Below are 14186 nucleotides of genomic sequence, written 5' to 3' on the forward strand. Positions count from 1 at the left end.
TTTTGTAGCAGTTAGTATTACAAATAAGTTGGGTATACTTGATAAGAACTAGACCTGTTCATTACATTCAGTCTGAGTTGTATGCTGTTTATTTTATTTTTTATTGATGTATAGTTGATTTACAGTATTTCTTCAGTTTCTGCTATACAGCAAAGTGACCCAGTCACACACAGTTCCCTGTGCTGTACAGTAGGGCCCCATTGCCCATCCATTCCAAATATAACACTTTGCATCCCAAAACCCCGAACTGCCCATCCATCCCACTCCTTCCCCCTCCCACCCTGGGAACCACAAGTCTGCTCTCCTTGGCTGTGATCTGTTTCTGTTTCGTAGGTAGGATCATCTGCGTCATATTAGATTCCACAAATAAGTGATAGTATGTGGTATTTGCCTTTTTCTTGTTGGCTAACGTCACTTAGTATCACAATCTCTAGTTCCATCCATGTTGCTGCAAATGGTATCAGTTTATCTTTTTTATGGCTGAATAGTATTCCGTTGTATATATGTACCATGTCTTCTTAATCCAGTCATCTATTGATGGACATTTAGGTTGTTTCCATGTCTTGGCTATTGTGAATATCACTGTGATGAACATAGGGATGCACGTATATTTTTCAAGGAAAGTTTTGTCTGGGTATATGCCCAGGATTGGGATTGCTGGATCATATGGCAACTCTATTTTCAGTTTTTTAACAAACCTCCATTCTGTTCTCCATAGTGGTTGTACCAATTTACATTCCCACCAATAGTGCAGGAGGGTTCCCTTTTCTCCACACCCTCTCCAGCATTTGTTATTTGTTGACTTCTTAATGATGGCCATTCTGACTGGTGGAGGTGGTACCTCATTGTAGTTTTGATTTGCATTTCTCTAGTAATTACTGATGTGGAGCATTTTTTCATGTGCCTGTTGGCCATCCCTATTGTCTATTTAGATATTCTGCCCATTTTTCAGTTGGGTGTTTTTTGTTTGTTTGTTTGCCGTTGTTGAGTTGTATGTGTTGTTTGTGTATTTTGGAGATTAGGCACTTGTCCGTTGCATTGATTGCAAAGATTTTTCTCCCATGTATGTTGTTTAATTTGAGGCAGATATGCTCACTTCAAATAGATGGAAATACACAACATTTTGATTACATCAATTAATCTGGGATCACAGAGCTATTTACTGAGATTTTACTTTTTTCCTAACACTAATTGCTTTTAGTCACAAGTAACAGAAACACCAACTCAAACTGGCTTAAACATTAAAGACAATTTGTTGGCTCATGTAACCAAAATATCTAGTACTCATGTGGTCTTCAGGTAAGGGTTGATCCAGCAGTTGAACCATGCCATTAAGGATCACATTTCTTTCTTTTTCTCTACTCTGACATCTACTGTCTCATGCTTTCTAAGTCTGCTTGTTCATAAGATTGTTGGCAATAGAAATAAGAATTTAGACTTCCTCATTTACATCCAGCAAGAGGCATTGTGTTAGGCACGGAAGAATGCAGAAGGCAGTGCAGTCCCTGAGACTACCATAGGGAAGTTAAAAATCTGCACATCATAAAATATTTCCATAGGTATTATAATCAGGACTCTAGAGCTGTACTGTTCTATGTGATAGCCACATGTAGCTCTCAAGCACTTTTGAAATATGGCTAGCTGAAATTGAGATGTGCTTTTAGTATAAAATAGACACCAAATTTCAGAAATTTCATTTAGAAAACATAGAATATAATGAATTGATGATTTATTTCATCAATTATATATTGAAATGATATCTTAAGATACATTGGGTTAAATGAAACATAATATTAAACATAATCTCACTTGTTTTGTTTTACCTATTCAGATATAACCACAAGGAGTTGTTCCCCCTGTGGCTCAAGGTAATGAACCCAACTAGTATCCATGAAGGTTCAATCCCTGGCCTTGCTCAGTGGGTTCAGAATCTGGCAATGCCATGAGCTGTGGTGTAGGTCACAGATGCGACTGGGATCTGGTGTGGCTGTGGCTGTGGCTGTGGCTGTGGCTGGCAGCTGTAGCTCTGATTTGACCCCTAGCCTGGAAACTTACATATACCGCAGGTGCAGCTATAAAAAGCAAAAAACCAAACCAAACCAAAACAAATCCCCCAAACCCAAACAAATATAACTAAAGAAGGCAAGTAACAATTATGTATTTGGCTCAAATAATATTTCTGTCAGACCGTACTGCTCTAGAGAACTGAATAGTCTGTTAGAAAGGTGAGCTGTCTGTGAATAAATTCAAATTTATTTCAGAGTTCCCGTCGTGACGCAGCGGAAATGAACCCGACTAGGAACCATGAGGATGCGGGTTCTATCCCTGGCCTCACTCAGTGGATTAAGGATCGGGCATTGCCGTGAGCTGTGGTGTAGGTCGCAGACGTGGCTCGGATCCTGAGTGGCTGTGGCTGTGATGTAGGCCGGCAGCTGTAGCTCCAATTTGACCCCTGGCCTGGGAACCTCCATATGCTGTGGGTGCAGCCCTAAAAAGCAAACAAACAAACAAACAAATTTATTTCACTGATAGAGAAGGGTCAGAGAACACATTTTATTTATTTATTTATTTATTTTCTTTTTGCGGCTGCACCCATGGCATGTGGAAGTTCCTGGGCCAGGGATGGAATCTGTACCAAGCCAGGGATCAAACTCATGCGGCCACAGAGACAACACCAGGTCCTTAACCTGCTGTGCCACAGTGGGAACTCCCAGAGAACACCTTTATTAATCATAGTTTTTCCATGTCAAGTCCCTCTCTATACTGTTACCTCATTAGTGTTCTCTGTGGTACCTAGAACCATCTGAAATTACCTTGTTTGTATAATTGCTTACTTTTTTCTCTCCTCTATGCTTGCCGTTTCCCCTTCACCCCCCAGATGGTAAATTTCTTGAGAGCCAGAATCTTGTCCATTTTGGGCTTCACTGTAACCCAGCATAGTGCGTGGCACATACTTGTTGCTCAGTAAATACTTGAAGAGAGAGAAAGATCATGCCCTCTGTGAGTGGCTGGGTGCAGCGTAGTGGTAGCTTGCTGACTGGGGTGACTTTTTCCTCTTCTCTTTCTCCCCTCCACCTGTGCCTGCGGCCCTGCATGCTGCCCCAGAAGAGCCCTGAGTTGCAACCAGAGCTTGTCCCCTGCCAGGAGAGGAAGGGTAATTGCCAGTTCTTCATTTGTGTTCTAAGCCTCAGGAAGGCAGGACATGGGAGTGAACAGTGAGACAGGCTGGAGCCCTTCCCAGGGCTCCAAGGCTCCCTGGCGCTGATCTTATGGAAGATATAACAAGGAAAGTAAGAACTCACAGAACAGCGTTCAAATTTAGGGTCTGAAAAGAAACTGGAATTTTGCCACTTATAGGCTATATGACCACAGGCAAACCACTTCCTTCTGAGCCTCAGTTTCTTACCAGGCAGTACTGTTGGATGAATTCAATTAGATGCATCAAAAGTCTTCTTACAGGGTTTGAAAAGTGGCCTCTGTTATTGTTCATTTCATGAGGTTTAAATCAACATTTTGAAAGCACTTGGCACATAGTAGATGATTAAGAAATGTTAGTTTCCTAGTCAAATAAAATTAGAACTTTAATAGATAGGAAAACTTTAACAACATTTTTAAAGTAAAATATAATGATCTGGTTTTTTCCAAAAGACTTGTCCTGCCTTTAGATGAGGCAGCTGATCATGAAAGAAGCTAGCCCGGTGGTGAAAACTCTAGCTTAGGATACTTGTGTGAACTCCCAGCTTTTGTTGCCCAACCTTGGTCATGACCTGAGACCCTGGAAGGTCTTGATAATCTAATAGGTCAGACAACACACTCATTGGCCTGTGTGAGGCTTTTTTTGGCTGTGCCCATGGCGTGTGGACATTCACTGGCCAGAGATCGAACCCGTGCCACAGCAACAACCTGAGCTGCTGCAGTGACAATGCCGGATCCTTAACCCACTGTGCTACCAGGGAACCTCAAGTCTGTGAGTTTTAATCTCTCCTACAAGTAAAGAGAGAAGAGGAAACGGGAATTGGTGAAAATGAGAAAAAGTGCCACTTTAGGCTGCTCCAGATCCTCTTTAGATACCACAGTTTTGTTTTGTTCTTGTTTGTTTACAACAATTTCCTTTTTCTTTTCCTCATCCCCAGGGGATCTTTAACTTGGACCCCTGTCGCCTCAAGAGCACTGTTGACAGAATGCAGGGAGTTGAATAGGAGAAAAAATAAACATTTTCACTAACCTCTGATGGAACATGAGCATTTTCTTTAATTATGAAGGTAGCCTGTAGACTCTGGTATTATTAGCTCTGACCTTGTTACCAGTGGGGATCATCATTTTAAAAAATCTTAATATAGATGTTGAGGGTATCTTGAAATGTCTGCATACATCACCACTTCAAAATCATAGCAGTGGCTGGACTCGATGCTATAGATCGTACTTAATGAGTTAATGAAGTAGTGCATATATCACATTGTCAGAGTAACACAACTGCTTCGTTAACTGTGTTTTTAAATAACTGATTTCCATTGTAAACCTACATTTCTTAGGTTCTTAGAGACATTATTTGAGAATGGCCCATAGCTTTTAAGAGCCTGCCCAGGGGAGGTATGGCACAAAAAAGATTAAGAACCCCTGCCTGGAGTTCCCGTCGTGGTGCAGTGGTTAACGAATCTGACTAGGAACCATGAGGTTGCGGGTTCGGTCCCTGCCCTTGCTCAGTGGGTTAATGATCTGGCATTGCCGAGAGCTGTAGTGTAGGTCGCAGATGCGGCTCGGATTGCGCATTGCTGTGGCTCTGGCGTAGGCTGGCAGCTACAGCTCTGATCAGACCCCTAGCCTGGGAACCTCCATATGCCACAGGAGCAGCCCAAGAAATGGCAAAAAGACAAAAAAAAAAAAAAAAGGAAAAAAAAAGAGCCCCTGCCTGTGTAAAGATTGTTCAGGCAGGCCTCAAGAAGGCATAGTTTTTTTTTGGTTATGTTTTGGCCGCACTTGCAGCATATGGAAGTTCCCAGGCCAGGGATCGAATCTGAGCTGCAGCTGCAACCTATGTCATAGCTGCAGCAATGCTGGATCCTTAACCCACTTTGCCACAGTGGGAACTTTCAAGAAGGCATAGTTTTATTTCACTTCAGCCTTTCAATCCTAATTCAGACGTTTTGAGTAGAGATAGCTGGGGTCCATTCATACCCAAATCTTTCAACACTCCACTGCCTAGAATCCCTGGGTAATGAGCACATTACCAACAAGTAATAGGTATTTGTAAAGATATTACATGAAAGCAGATAAATGTGTTTAGAGATTTGTGCCAGTGCCGAGCCTTGAACTATTTAAGTGCAAGTTCTATGGGATTACCCATGCCACAGAATAGATATATTTATAGATGAAATTACTGTCTCTTGCCACATGCCTATTGTGAAGGCAGAGTGAAAGGCCCAACTAGAAAGGATACAGCTTTTGCCATGGTGTAGTTAAAAATACTTATAAACAGTGCAAATGATTGAAAATAGTAATACACAGAGTTGTGTCTTCATTCGTAAGCACATAGGTGGTATATGGCAGAGCTCACTTGTCTGATCTTGAAGACAGGGATTCTTGTTTAAACTTAGAAGGGCAGGGGGTTGAAGGGGGCTGTCAGTCTGGAGGTGCTGGAGTGAAGTTCTGAGGAGAAGACCAAATCAGTTTTCCTGGGCTCTGTGTTGGAAGGAAGGAAGGAGCGGGGCTGTTTGAGAGATGACAGGAGTGAGATGGGCAGATGAAGGATGTCAGAATGCACTTGTGAGATTTTTGACTTGCGGCAAGGAATGCTGAGGTTTCTGAGAAGTGGAGCGACAGCCTGGAAATGCTGTGCCTGGGACTCTGGACTGAAAAAAAAAAAAAGGAGAGGAACACAGACGTGGGGGCATTTTTGTTGCATAAATATTGCAACACATTATGAAAAGTTTCCTGCTAGTTAGCTTGAATGTTGTAAGAAGATAGAAACATTTTACTTTAGAAGATTGTCGACTAAATTTAGGACCTTTTGACTAAATATAAGGTTTTTGGCACAGCTCATGACACAGGATGCTCCTATCCTGAGAAAGACATATATACATCTATGACACTTCTCAACCTGCCCACACCCAGGCCCGATTTTGCATGGTTGGTATGTATAATGTATTTTACTTTGTACTTTTTCAGAAGGGTTGTGTATTTTTGAAAAGCCACTTCCTGAAAGAGGATGACTAGCAAGGGAAGAAAAATCCTAGCTGGCTTTGGTGGTAACAGTTTGGAGGCATACCCCTGTGAACTTTGGTGGTAACAAATTGGCGGAGAACTCCAGGTCTCCTCCACGTGTTCCAGAAGCTGGCATAATAGTGGAGTGGAGGATAGAGGATTTTTTTTTTGCGGGAACTTGCAGGGTCATCCAGCAGAAGCAGATGACCCACATTTCCTGGGCCTTGAAACCATAGAGAAACAGCACAATCACTTACCTTGACTGTACTCCTAAGTGGTTAGACTCAGGCACCAGAAAAATTTAAAAGTTGGCTGCACACAGATGTATGGTCAAATGCACTAGGAAATTTCCTCCTCTCATTTCCAAACTCCCTGGTGAGATGGCTTTAGCTGGGCCCTCACCTTCAATTCTGAGAACTTGCAACTTGAAGGTGTGAATGGGTTGAGTAACTTTACAGTGTGGAAAAAGAAAAAAATGCCCATTTCTCCTCTGATTTACTACTAATGGGGGTATTTTTACTCATTACTGTGAGGTGAGCCTTTAACAGATTCAAAAAAAAAAAAAATAAGAGTACATCACAGAGTAAAGGGCCTAACAGTCTGAACACTTAATAGAAATGATCTTATTTAATAATACCTGTGTTACCATTTATTGAACTCTCTAAACTGAACTCCCAGCAAGCCTAGGAGATGGAAGGTTTATCTGCATTTTGCAAATGAGGAAACAGAAGCAGTACAGTAACCAGTGCAAGATCACACAGCTCATACTTGACGGAGCTAGAATTAGAATTCAGATGGCTTGACTGTTAGCACCTAGTAAAAGCCCTGAAAATCAGGAAGGTGGTACTTTCCCATTTTACAGCTGGGAACATTGAGTCTTGGCGAGGTTAAGCAGTTCACTCATATTCACACAGCTAGTGACCTATAAAGGCATCTTCCAGAGCAGTGATGTTCGAAAGAAATGTAATGTGAGTCACAAATGCAACTCACATGTGATTTTACATTTTCTACTAGCTACGTTAAAGTAAAAAGGAAACAGGTGAAATTTTGTATTTTACCTAACCTAATATATCCAAAGTATTGTTATCTCATGGGCTCAATCTAAAAAATTTATTTATGAGACAGTTTACATTCTTCCTTGCCTCCAGGTCCTTGAAATCCACTATGTATCTTATGCTTGGAGCACATCTCCGTGTGGACCAGCCATATTTCAGGTGCTCAGTAGCTCCTGGTGTCTCCCCGCTTCTCTGTGGAACAGGGCAGTTCTAGATCAGTGTTTCTCAACCCCGGCTGCACACTGAAATCACTGGGGAGCTTGCAAGACCAAGGTGCCTGGGCCCCATCCTCAGTGGTCCTAATATAATTGGTCTGGGCTTTGGGGTTTTTAACCACCCCTCCTGCTGCAGGCAGTTCTGATGTGTGGCCAAGAAGCTGCTCAGGGTTGGAGACCTGGATGTGAAACCCAGGAGTAGAAAACTGTGGCCACCATCCCCTGGAGAAGGTTCTGTGAGTTTTCTGAAATGAGAATCATTCAAAATGACCTCTCTAGCAGTCAGCTTTGGTCCTTGACATTAAAGAATGTGGGCCAGTGCCCTAACTAATTTCTTCATTTCTTTTTTTTTTTTTTGTCTTTTTTGCCACTTCTTGGGCCGCTCCTGCAGCATATGGATGTTCCCAGGCTAGGGGTCGAATCGGAGCTGTAGCCACCGGCCTACACCAGAGCCACGTCTGCAACCTACACCATAGCTCATGGCAATGCCAGATGCTTAACCCACTGAGCAAGGCCAGGGATCGAACCCGCAACCTCATGGGTCCTAGTCAGATTCATTAACCACTGAGCCACGACGGGAACTCCTAATTTCTTAATTTCTCTCAATTTACATTTCCTAATATTTCAACCAAGTCCTGGGATAACATAAGAGAGGTTTCTCTTTTCCTTTTCCCCCTCCTTGAGCTGCACACTGGTCCAGAGACACCCCAGTGCAAGTAAATGAAGGTGTAAAGATTCTGTTATCTTAATTGAGGTCAGAGGTGTTGGTGTCATTCTGGAACCTCTGAGCTGTGGAGGAGAGGAAGTTGGGGTTTGAAAGCTACAGATCGTTGCCAGAACGGAACATGTCTCGTGGGGACAGCGTGGGAAGTGCTGGGTGAGGAAAGGAGGCAATTGTGGCTCCGGCTGAGGTCTGAAGGCTGCACAGCCCACGGTGTGGCAGGACGCCCACGGAGCTGTGCTTGCCAGAGGCCTCCAGCCTGCCTCCCCGCTCAGCCAAACTTGTCTTTTTTGCCCCGGAGACCTGGATGTGAAACCCAATATTCAGGAATTAAAATGTCTCATCTCACCCGGAGGTTCAGTTGTCCTTAAAATGCTTTTGGCATCATTTGGAATAATTTCTTCTATTGCCTTCTTTTATTTGAATCCAAACACAGCTTGAATGTTCTGGACACATTTATTATTTCCCAGAATGAAAAATAACTGCATCTTCCGTCGTGGTAATGTTATAGTGACATGCAGTTTTGTTGGTTATATTTATTTGACTTAAGATTAAGCAGGAGAACACACGCTGCTGGGTCTTTCATAGCCTCCACAAAATTAATACCATGTTTCATCGAATCAAAAAAGACTGTCAAGTATAAGGTGCAGCATTATTTCATGCGCAGTAAGTAAGACTAAGCTATTCCTCAAGTGGTTTCTTATCATTTGGGATTTTTATTTTATGTCCACTGAAATTTCTTTTAGACTTAGACATTAGTTTTTATCACATATTAGTCTTTTGCATTAATTAAGAAGGAAAATGCAAGCAGAGGAGATGGATTAAGATATTCCTAAAACGTCCTCACAGTCTTTTTGATTTCGTATCATCAGTACTTTTGTTTTCTCACAAAATATTGTCCTCTTTCCATCGATAACAGCAGCGATTGATCATTCTCTAAAATGTGCTACCAATCATCTCAGGGATTTTCCTCCAAGGCTATCCTTTTGGATATGCAGCACGTTTTAATTTCATTGCCAAGTGGTAGTGAAGTCTCTCTGAAGGTATGTCATGTGACAGTTTCCTAGCCATGCACCCAGCTAACTCAAATTGTTGATAAGAACCGCTAGCTCAAGGTCATGCATTGGCAGGCAATGGCATCTGTGATATGACTGTGCCTGGCTGACAGTTTTAAGATAGATTCCAATTTCAGAAATGTTAAGATGTGTAAAGAATGTGCTGCTTAGGAGTTGCCATTGTGGCTCAGTGGAAACGAATCTGACCGGTATCCAGGAGGACGCAGGTCCGATCCCTGGCCTCGCTCAGTGGGTTAAGGATCTGGTGTTGCTGTGAGCTGTGGTTGTAGGTCACAGACCCGGCTCGGATCTGACGTTGCTGCGGCTGTGGTGTGGGCTGACGGCTCAAGCTCTGATTCGACCCCTAGCCTGGGAATCTCCGTATGCCGCGGGTGCAGCCCTAAAAAGACAAAAAACAAAAACAAAAAGAATGCACTGCTTATATTTCATGAAATAGGGTACGTAAATTGTATTTCTAGTAATCAATGTTCCCCAACTGCTTGTCACAGCCACAGTGTTTATGTACTTTGAACAATTTCTACGTGATCTGTGTGATGTTCCCTCCTCACACCTAGGCTTCATGTACAGGACAAGGTGTATAAGCAATGCCCACCCCCCGCCTCTTCCTGCTGCTCCAGGTGGCAGCTACACAGCTGTACTTTGATACTGTTCTTCTCAACCTTGGATGTGTACATACATCACCTGAGACTCTTATTAAAGTGCAGAGTTTGTCCTTCTGAGAAGGGACCTGAGAGTCTGCATTTCTGGCAAGTTCTCAGGTGAAACATGTACTGCTCTTCCAGGGACCATACATTGAGCAGCCAGACTTTGTCACCTCTAAGGACATGACATGTCATTAAAAAAAATTCAGTATATCTCCAGGGTGCACGGGTGGTTTGCCACGGTTCATATTATTGTTTTGATGAAAACCTACATATTGCAAATGCCATTGTGTTGGGTAAGAAGAAAGATTTCTTAGGGTGAAAAGAAAACAAGAATTTTATGTGTCCTTCCTGATGGTACAGGGAGTGGCATTCCTTCCCTTTGTTTTCTGCAAGATTTGTTCATTATGTTTTCCCTTGCCTTCCTCCTCCAAAAAACTTGGGCAACTTGAATTTATCAGGAAATCTCCATGTATTGGCAGATTAATAACCTACCCATTAATACCATATTAGTTCATCGTGATTAATAGCATCTCTGTGAATACTTAATGAATTAATAATGACGGACTATGCGCTTTCAAGTGTCAAGAGAATATTTCATGTAAAAAGGCACTACCCATAACAGGAAAATTAATTATAGGCTGGCTGGATAATAGCTTGTCACAAACTAGATATGTTTGTTTGGAAAGCCTCACTGGTGTTGATATTGGCACAGTGAGAGATCCTTTTTAAAACATGCATGGAACCTTTTAATTTTTCACATGAGGGGGGCATTTTATTTTCAACAACAGTTAAGAGAGGTGTGGGAACTTACATTGATGAGAGAGAAACACACACCCTCACGGATAGGTGCTACTCCTATTTTTGCCTGTGCCACTAAGCAGACTTTCTAGAGTTGGGTTTTAGATTGAGTTCCAGACCAAGCTACTTCTCCTACCTGCTGTCTATTCTGAATTCATAAATTCGCTTCCCTCAGGCCCCAGCTTTTCGTGTTGCTAATTTTATCCCTTTGGTGAATCATTTGTTTTCTCTGTGGTTCCTCATTCTAATTCTGTGATGTTGGTCATCGTCGTTTATTTCTGTCTTTGCCCTACATCCGAGGAAGCGAAGGTCAAGAAAATTATGTGACTTGCCTAAACCAATCCAGCCATATAATTTGTCCCCCACAGATTATGGGTCTAACATTTCAAATGTCTCCTATTTTAACCCAGGCGGAAAGAGCTGCCTGAGCAAAGCCTCTGTCCAGCTGGTGCCTTTGAGGAAACCCAAGAAGCCCGGTGTGATTGGAGCTCAGGGTTGGAGGGGCAAGGGGACACTAGACAAAACTGAGGAGAGAGGACAGGCCCGAGCAGGTAGGGCTTGTGGGCTGTTCAAAGATTTTAGCTTCTGTCCTTGGGCGATGGGAAGCCATTTGTAAATGTCGTGTGGAGGGTGCGATGAGTGATGCTTTGGCAAAGAGCACAATGGCTGCAAGGCTTGGAGGAGGGAGTTGACGTATGGAGGTCAGTTCCGAAGGCCCCAGCATCTGTTCTGTTTTCTAGTTTGGGATCCAGAGCAAGGTTGAATGTCTTCCTTGCTTCAGAAAACCTCAGTCATTATGAGGTAGTCTTTTCTCTCTTTTCTCCTCAGGTCAGCCTAAAGAAGGGTCATTGTCTGTTCTCAGTAGCCCTTGTGTTTTTGGAAACACCCACAGGCACCCAGCAGAATAAGCTAGGGCAGCCACAGCCAGTGGGTGCTGAAGTTAAACTCTTGTGCCTTTTGGGTCCTCTGCTTGTGCCACGGGTGCTATTGCTTTCCTTCTTTTGCAAGAGAGGATTCTGGGCAGAGAAGGAAAGAGCCCAGCTTTGAACCCCTCAATGCCAGAGTCCTAGTTTTAGAGGGACAGTCTCCCTTGACCACACACTGTGGTTGGAAGAGCCAAAAATAGAACCTCTGCTGCTTTCACCTTCTGTGGAAGGTGGGAGTGAAAACAGGGGTTAGTTGGGAAGTGGCTTTTTAAACCTGTGTTTACAGTGTTTTGATGCTGCTGTCGTAAATGAAAGAGGAATCGTGAAGTCTGGAGCTCAGATTTTTTAGAATTTCAGGGATGCAATATTTATCCCACTCTTCCTCCTTGTACATAGGGTGTGGTGTAAGCAGGAGTTGGAAATAGCTGTCCTGTGTTGTTTTTTTTTCAATGTGGAAGTCTTTCTGGGGTAGTGCTGATTTTTTTTTTCTTTTAAACCAGTTGACTCTCACCTCAAACCCATATTGCCTTTCACCTTTAAGAAAGGAACTTCTTTTTTTTGTTTTGTTTTTTTTTTGTTTTTTTGTTTTTATTTTATTTTATTTTCCCACTGTACAGCAAGGGGGTCAGGTTATCCTTAGATGTATACATTGCAATTACAGTTTTTTCCCCCACCCTAAGAAAGGAACTTCTTAAAGTTGAGTTTTGTAGGACTAAGTGAGGACTAACTTAGATCTAAATGGGCCAATGCAAGGAGAATGTTTCCAGGACAAAACAAAGTACCCCTCTCCTTGAAGATTGCTGAAGTTGAATTAAAATAGAACTGCAGAGCGAGGAAATCAGCAAAGAAATGATACAGCTCCTGATTTGACTTTGGGTCATGTGGGGACTGTGGGAGGAGGGGATCTGGGATGGGGATATCCTGGGCCACAGGCATCAATAAGGACTGCTGATAACTGTCAAGTGTACTTCAGTAAAGTTGGAGGGAAATAAGGAGGGCTGGTGAGTGCTCTTGGTTGAAAGTAGTAGTTCTCAAAGTATGTTCCTCCACTTGCAGCATCAGCATTACCTGGGAATTTGTTTGAAATTCATGGGCCCCACCCCAGACCTATGGAAGCAGACACTGGCAGAAGTGTCTGTGTACTAACAAGCCCCCTCTGACAAACCCATAGCCAACATAACACTCCGTGGTGAAAAGCTGAGAGCCTTCCCACTAAAATCTGCCACAAGACAAGGATGCCCACTCTCACTATTTCTGTTCGACACATCATTGGAAATCCTAGCCAAAGAAATCAAATAAGAAAGAGAAACAAAAGATAGCCAGATTGGAAGGGAAGAGGTGAAATTGTCACTATGTGGATGACATACTATACATAGAAAACCCTAAGGACCCAACGTAAAAACTACTACAATTGATAAATGAATTCAGCAAAGCGGCAGGATACAAGATTAACATACAGAAATTGGTTGCATTTCTTTACAATGAGATATCAGAAAGGGAAAGTTAAAAAAAATCCCCTCTAAAATTTGAACATCATGTCAAAAAACTTAGGAATAAACTTGGCCAAGGAGGTGAAAGACATATGCTGAGATCTATAAAACATTAATAAAGGATATTAAAATTCCAATGCAAAGAAATAAAAAGATATCCCATGCTCTTTGATTAGAAGAATTAACATTGTTAAAATGGCCATACTATTCAAAGCAATTTATAGATTTAATGTGACCTCTATGTGACTTCTGCCTATGACATTTTTCACAGAACTAGAACAAATAATCCTAAAATCAATATGGAACCATAAAAGACCCAGAATAGCCAGAGCAATTCTGAGGAAAAAGAACACAACTGGAGTCATAACCAGCTTTTTTCTCCCAGACTTCAGACAATGCTACAAAGCTACAGTAATCAAAGCAGCATGGTGTTGGCTCAAACAGACATGGATCAAGGGAACAGAATAGAGAGCCCAGAAATAAACCCACACACCTGTGGTCAATTAATCTTTGAGAAAAGAGGCAAGCATGTACAATGGAGAAAAGACAGTCTCTTCAGCAAGTAGTATTGGGAAAGTTGGACAGCTGCACATATATCAATGATGTTAGAATACATCCTTACTCCACATGCAAAAATAAACTCAAAATGGCTTAGAGACTTAAATATAAGACATGATACCATAAAACTCCAGAAGAGAACATAGGCCAAATACTCTTTGACATAAATTGTACCAGTATTTTCTTAGTTCAGTCTCCAAAGGCAGCAGAAAATATAAGAAAAAAAATAAACAGATGGGACCTATGGGACCTAATCAAACTTAGAAGCTTTTGCACAGCAAAAGAAACCACAAACAAAACAAAAAGACAACCTATGGGCTATGAGAAAATATTCACAACTGATGTGACTGACAAAGGCTTAATTTCTAAAATATACAAACAATTCATACAACTCAAAAACAAACAAACAAAAAAAAACCAAGCAACCCAATCAAAAAATAGGCAGAAGATATAAATAGACATTTCTTAAAAGAATACATACAGATGGCCTATAGGCACATGA

At 42.0% G+C, this 14186-nt stretch overlaps 1 protein-coding gene across 9 annotated transcripts in view; it reads left to right on the plus strand.

Annotated features, from left to right (window-relative positions):
* PHEX (phosphate regulating endopeptidase homolog, X-linked) overlaps window positions 1-14186 on the plus strand; it is a 221590-nt gene that overhangs the window by 23740 nt on the left and 183664 nt on the right. Inside the window, exon 1 of one of the 9 annotated variants that reach the window (XM_013986004.2) lies at window positions 5083-6130. The exons of the other annotated variants lie outside the window; for them this stretch is intronic. Coding sequence (XP_013841458.1) covers window positions 6124-6130 — 7 coding nt within the window. The 5' untranslated portion in view covers window positions 5083-6123. Of the gene's footprint in view, window positions 1-5082; window positions 6131-14186 lie in introns of those variants that run through there. 9 annotated transcript variants of the gene reach the window in all.

This window comes from Sus scrofa, chromosome X (genome assembly GCF_000003025.6).
Source record: "Sus scrofa isolate TJ Tabasco breed Duroc chromosome X, Sscrofa11.1, whole genome shotgun sequence".
NCBI classification, from domain to species: domain Eukaryota; kingdom Metazoa; phylum Chordata; class Mammalia; order Artiodactyla; family Suidae; genus Sus; species Sus scrofa.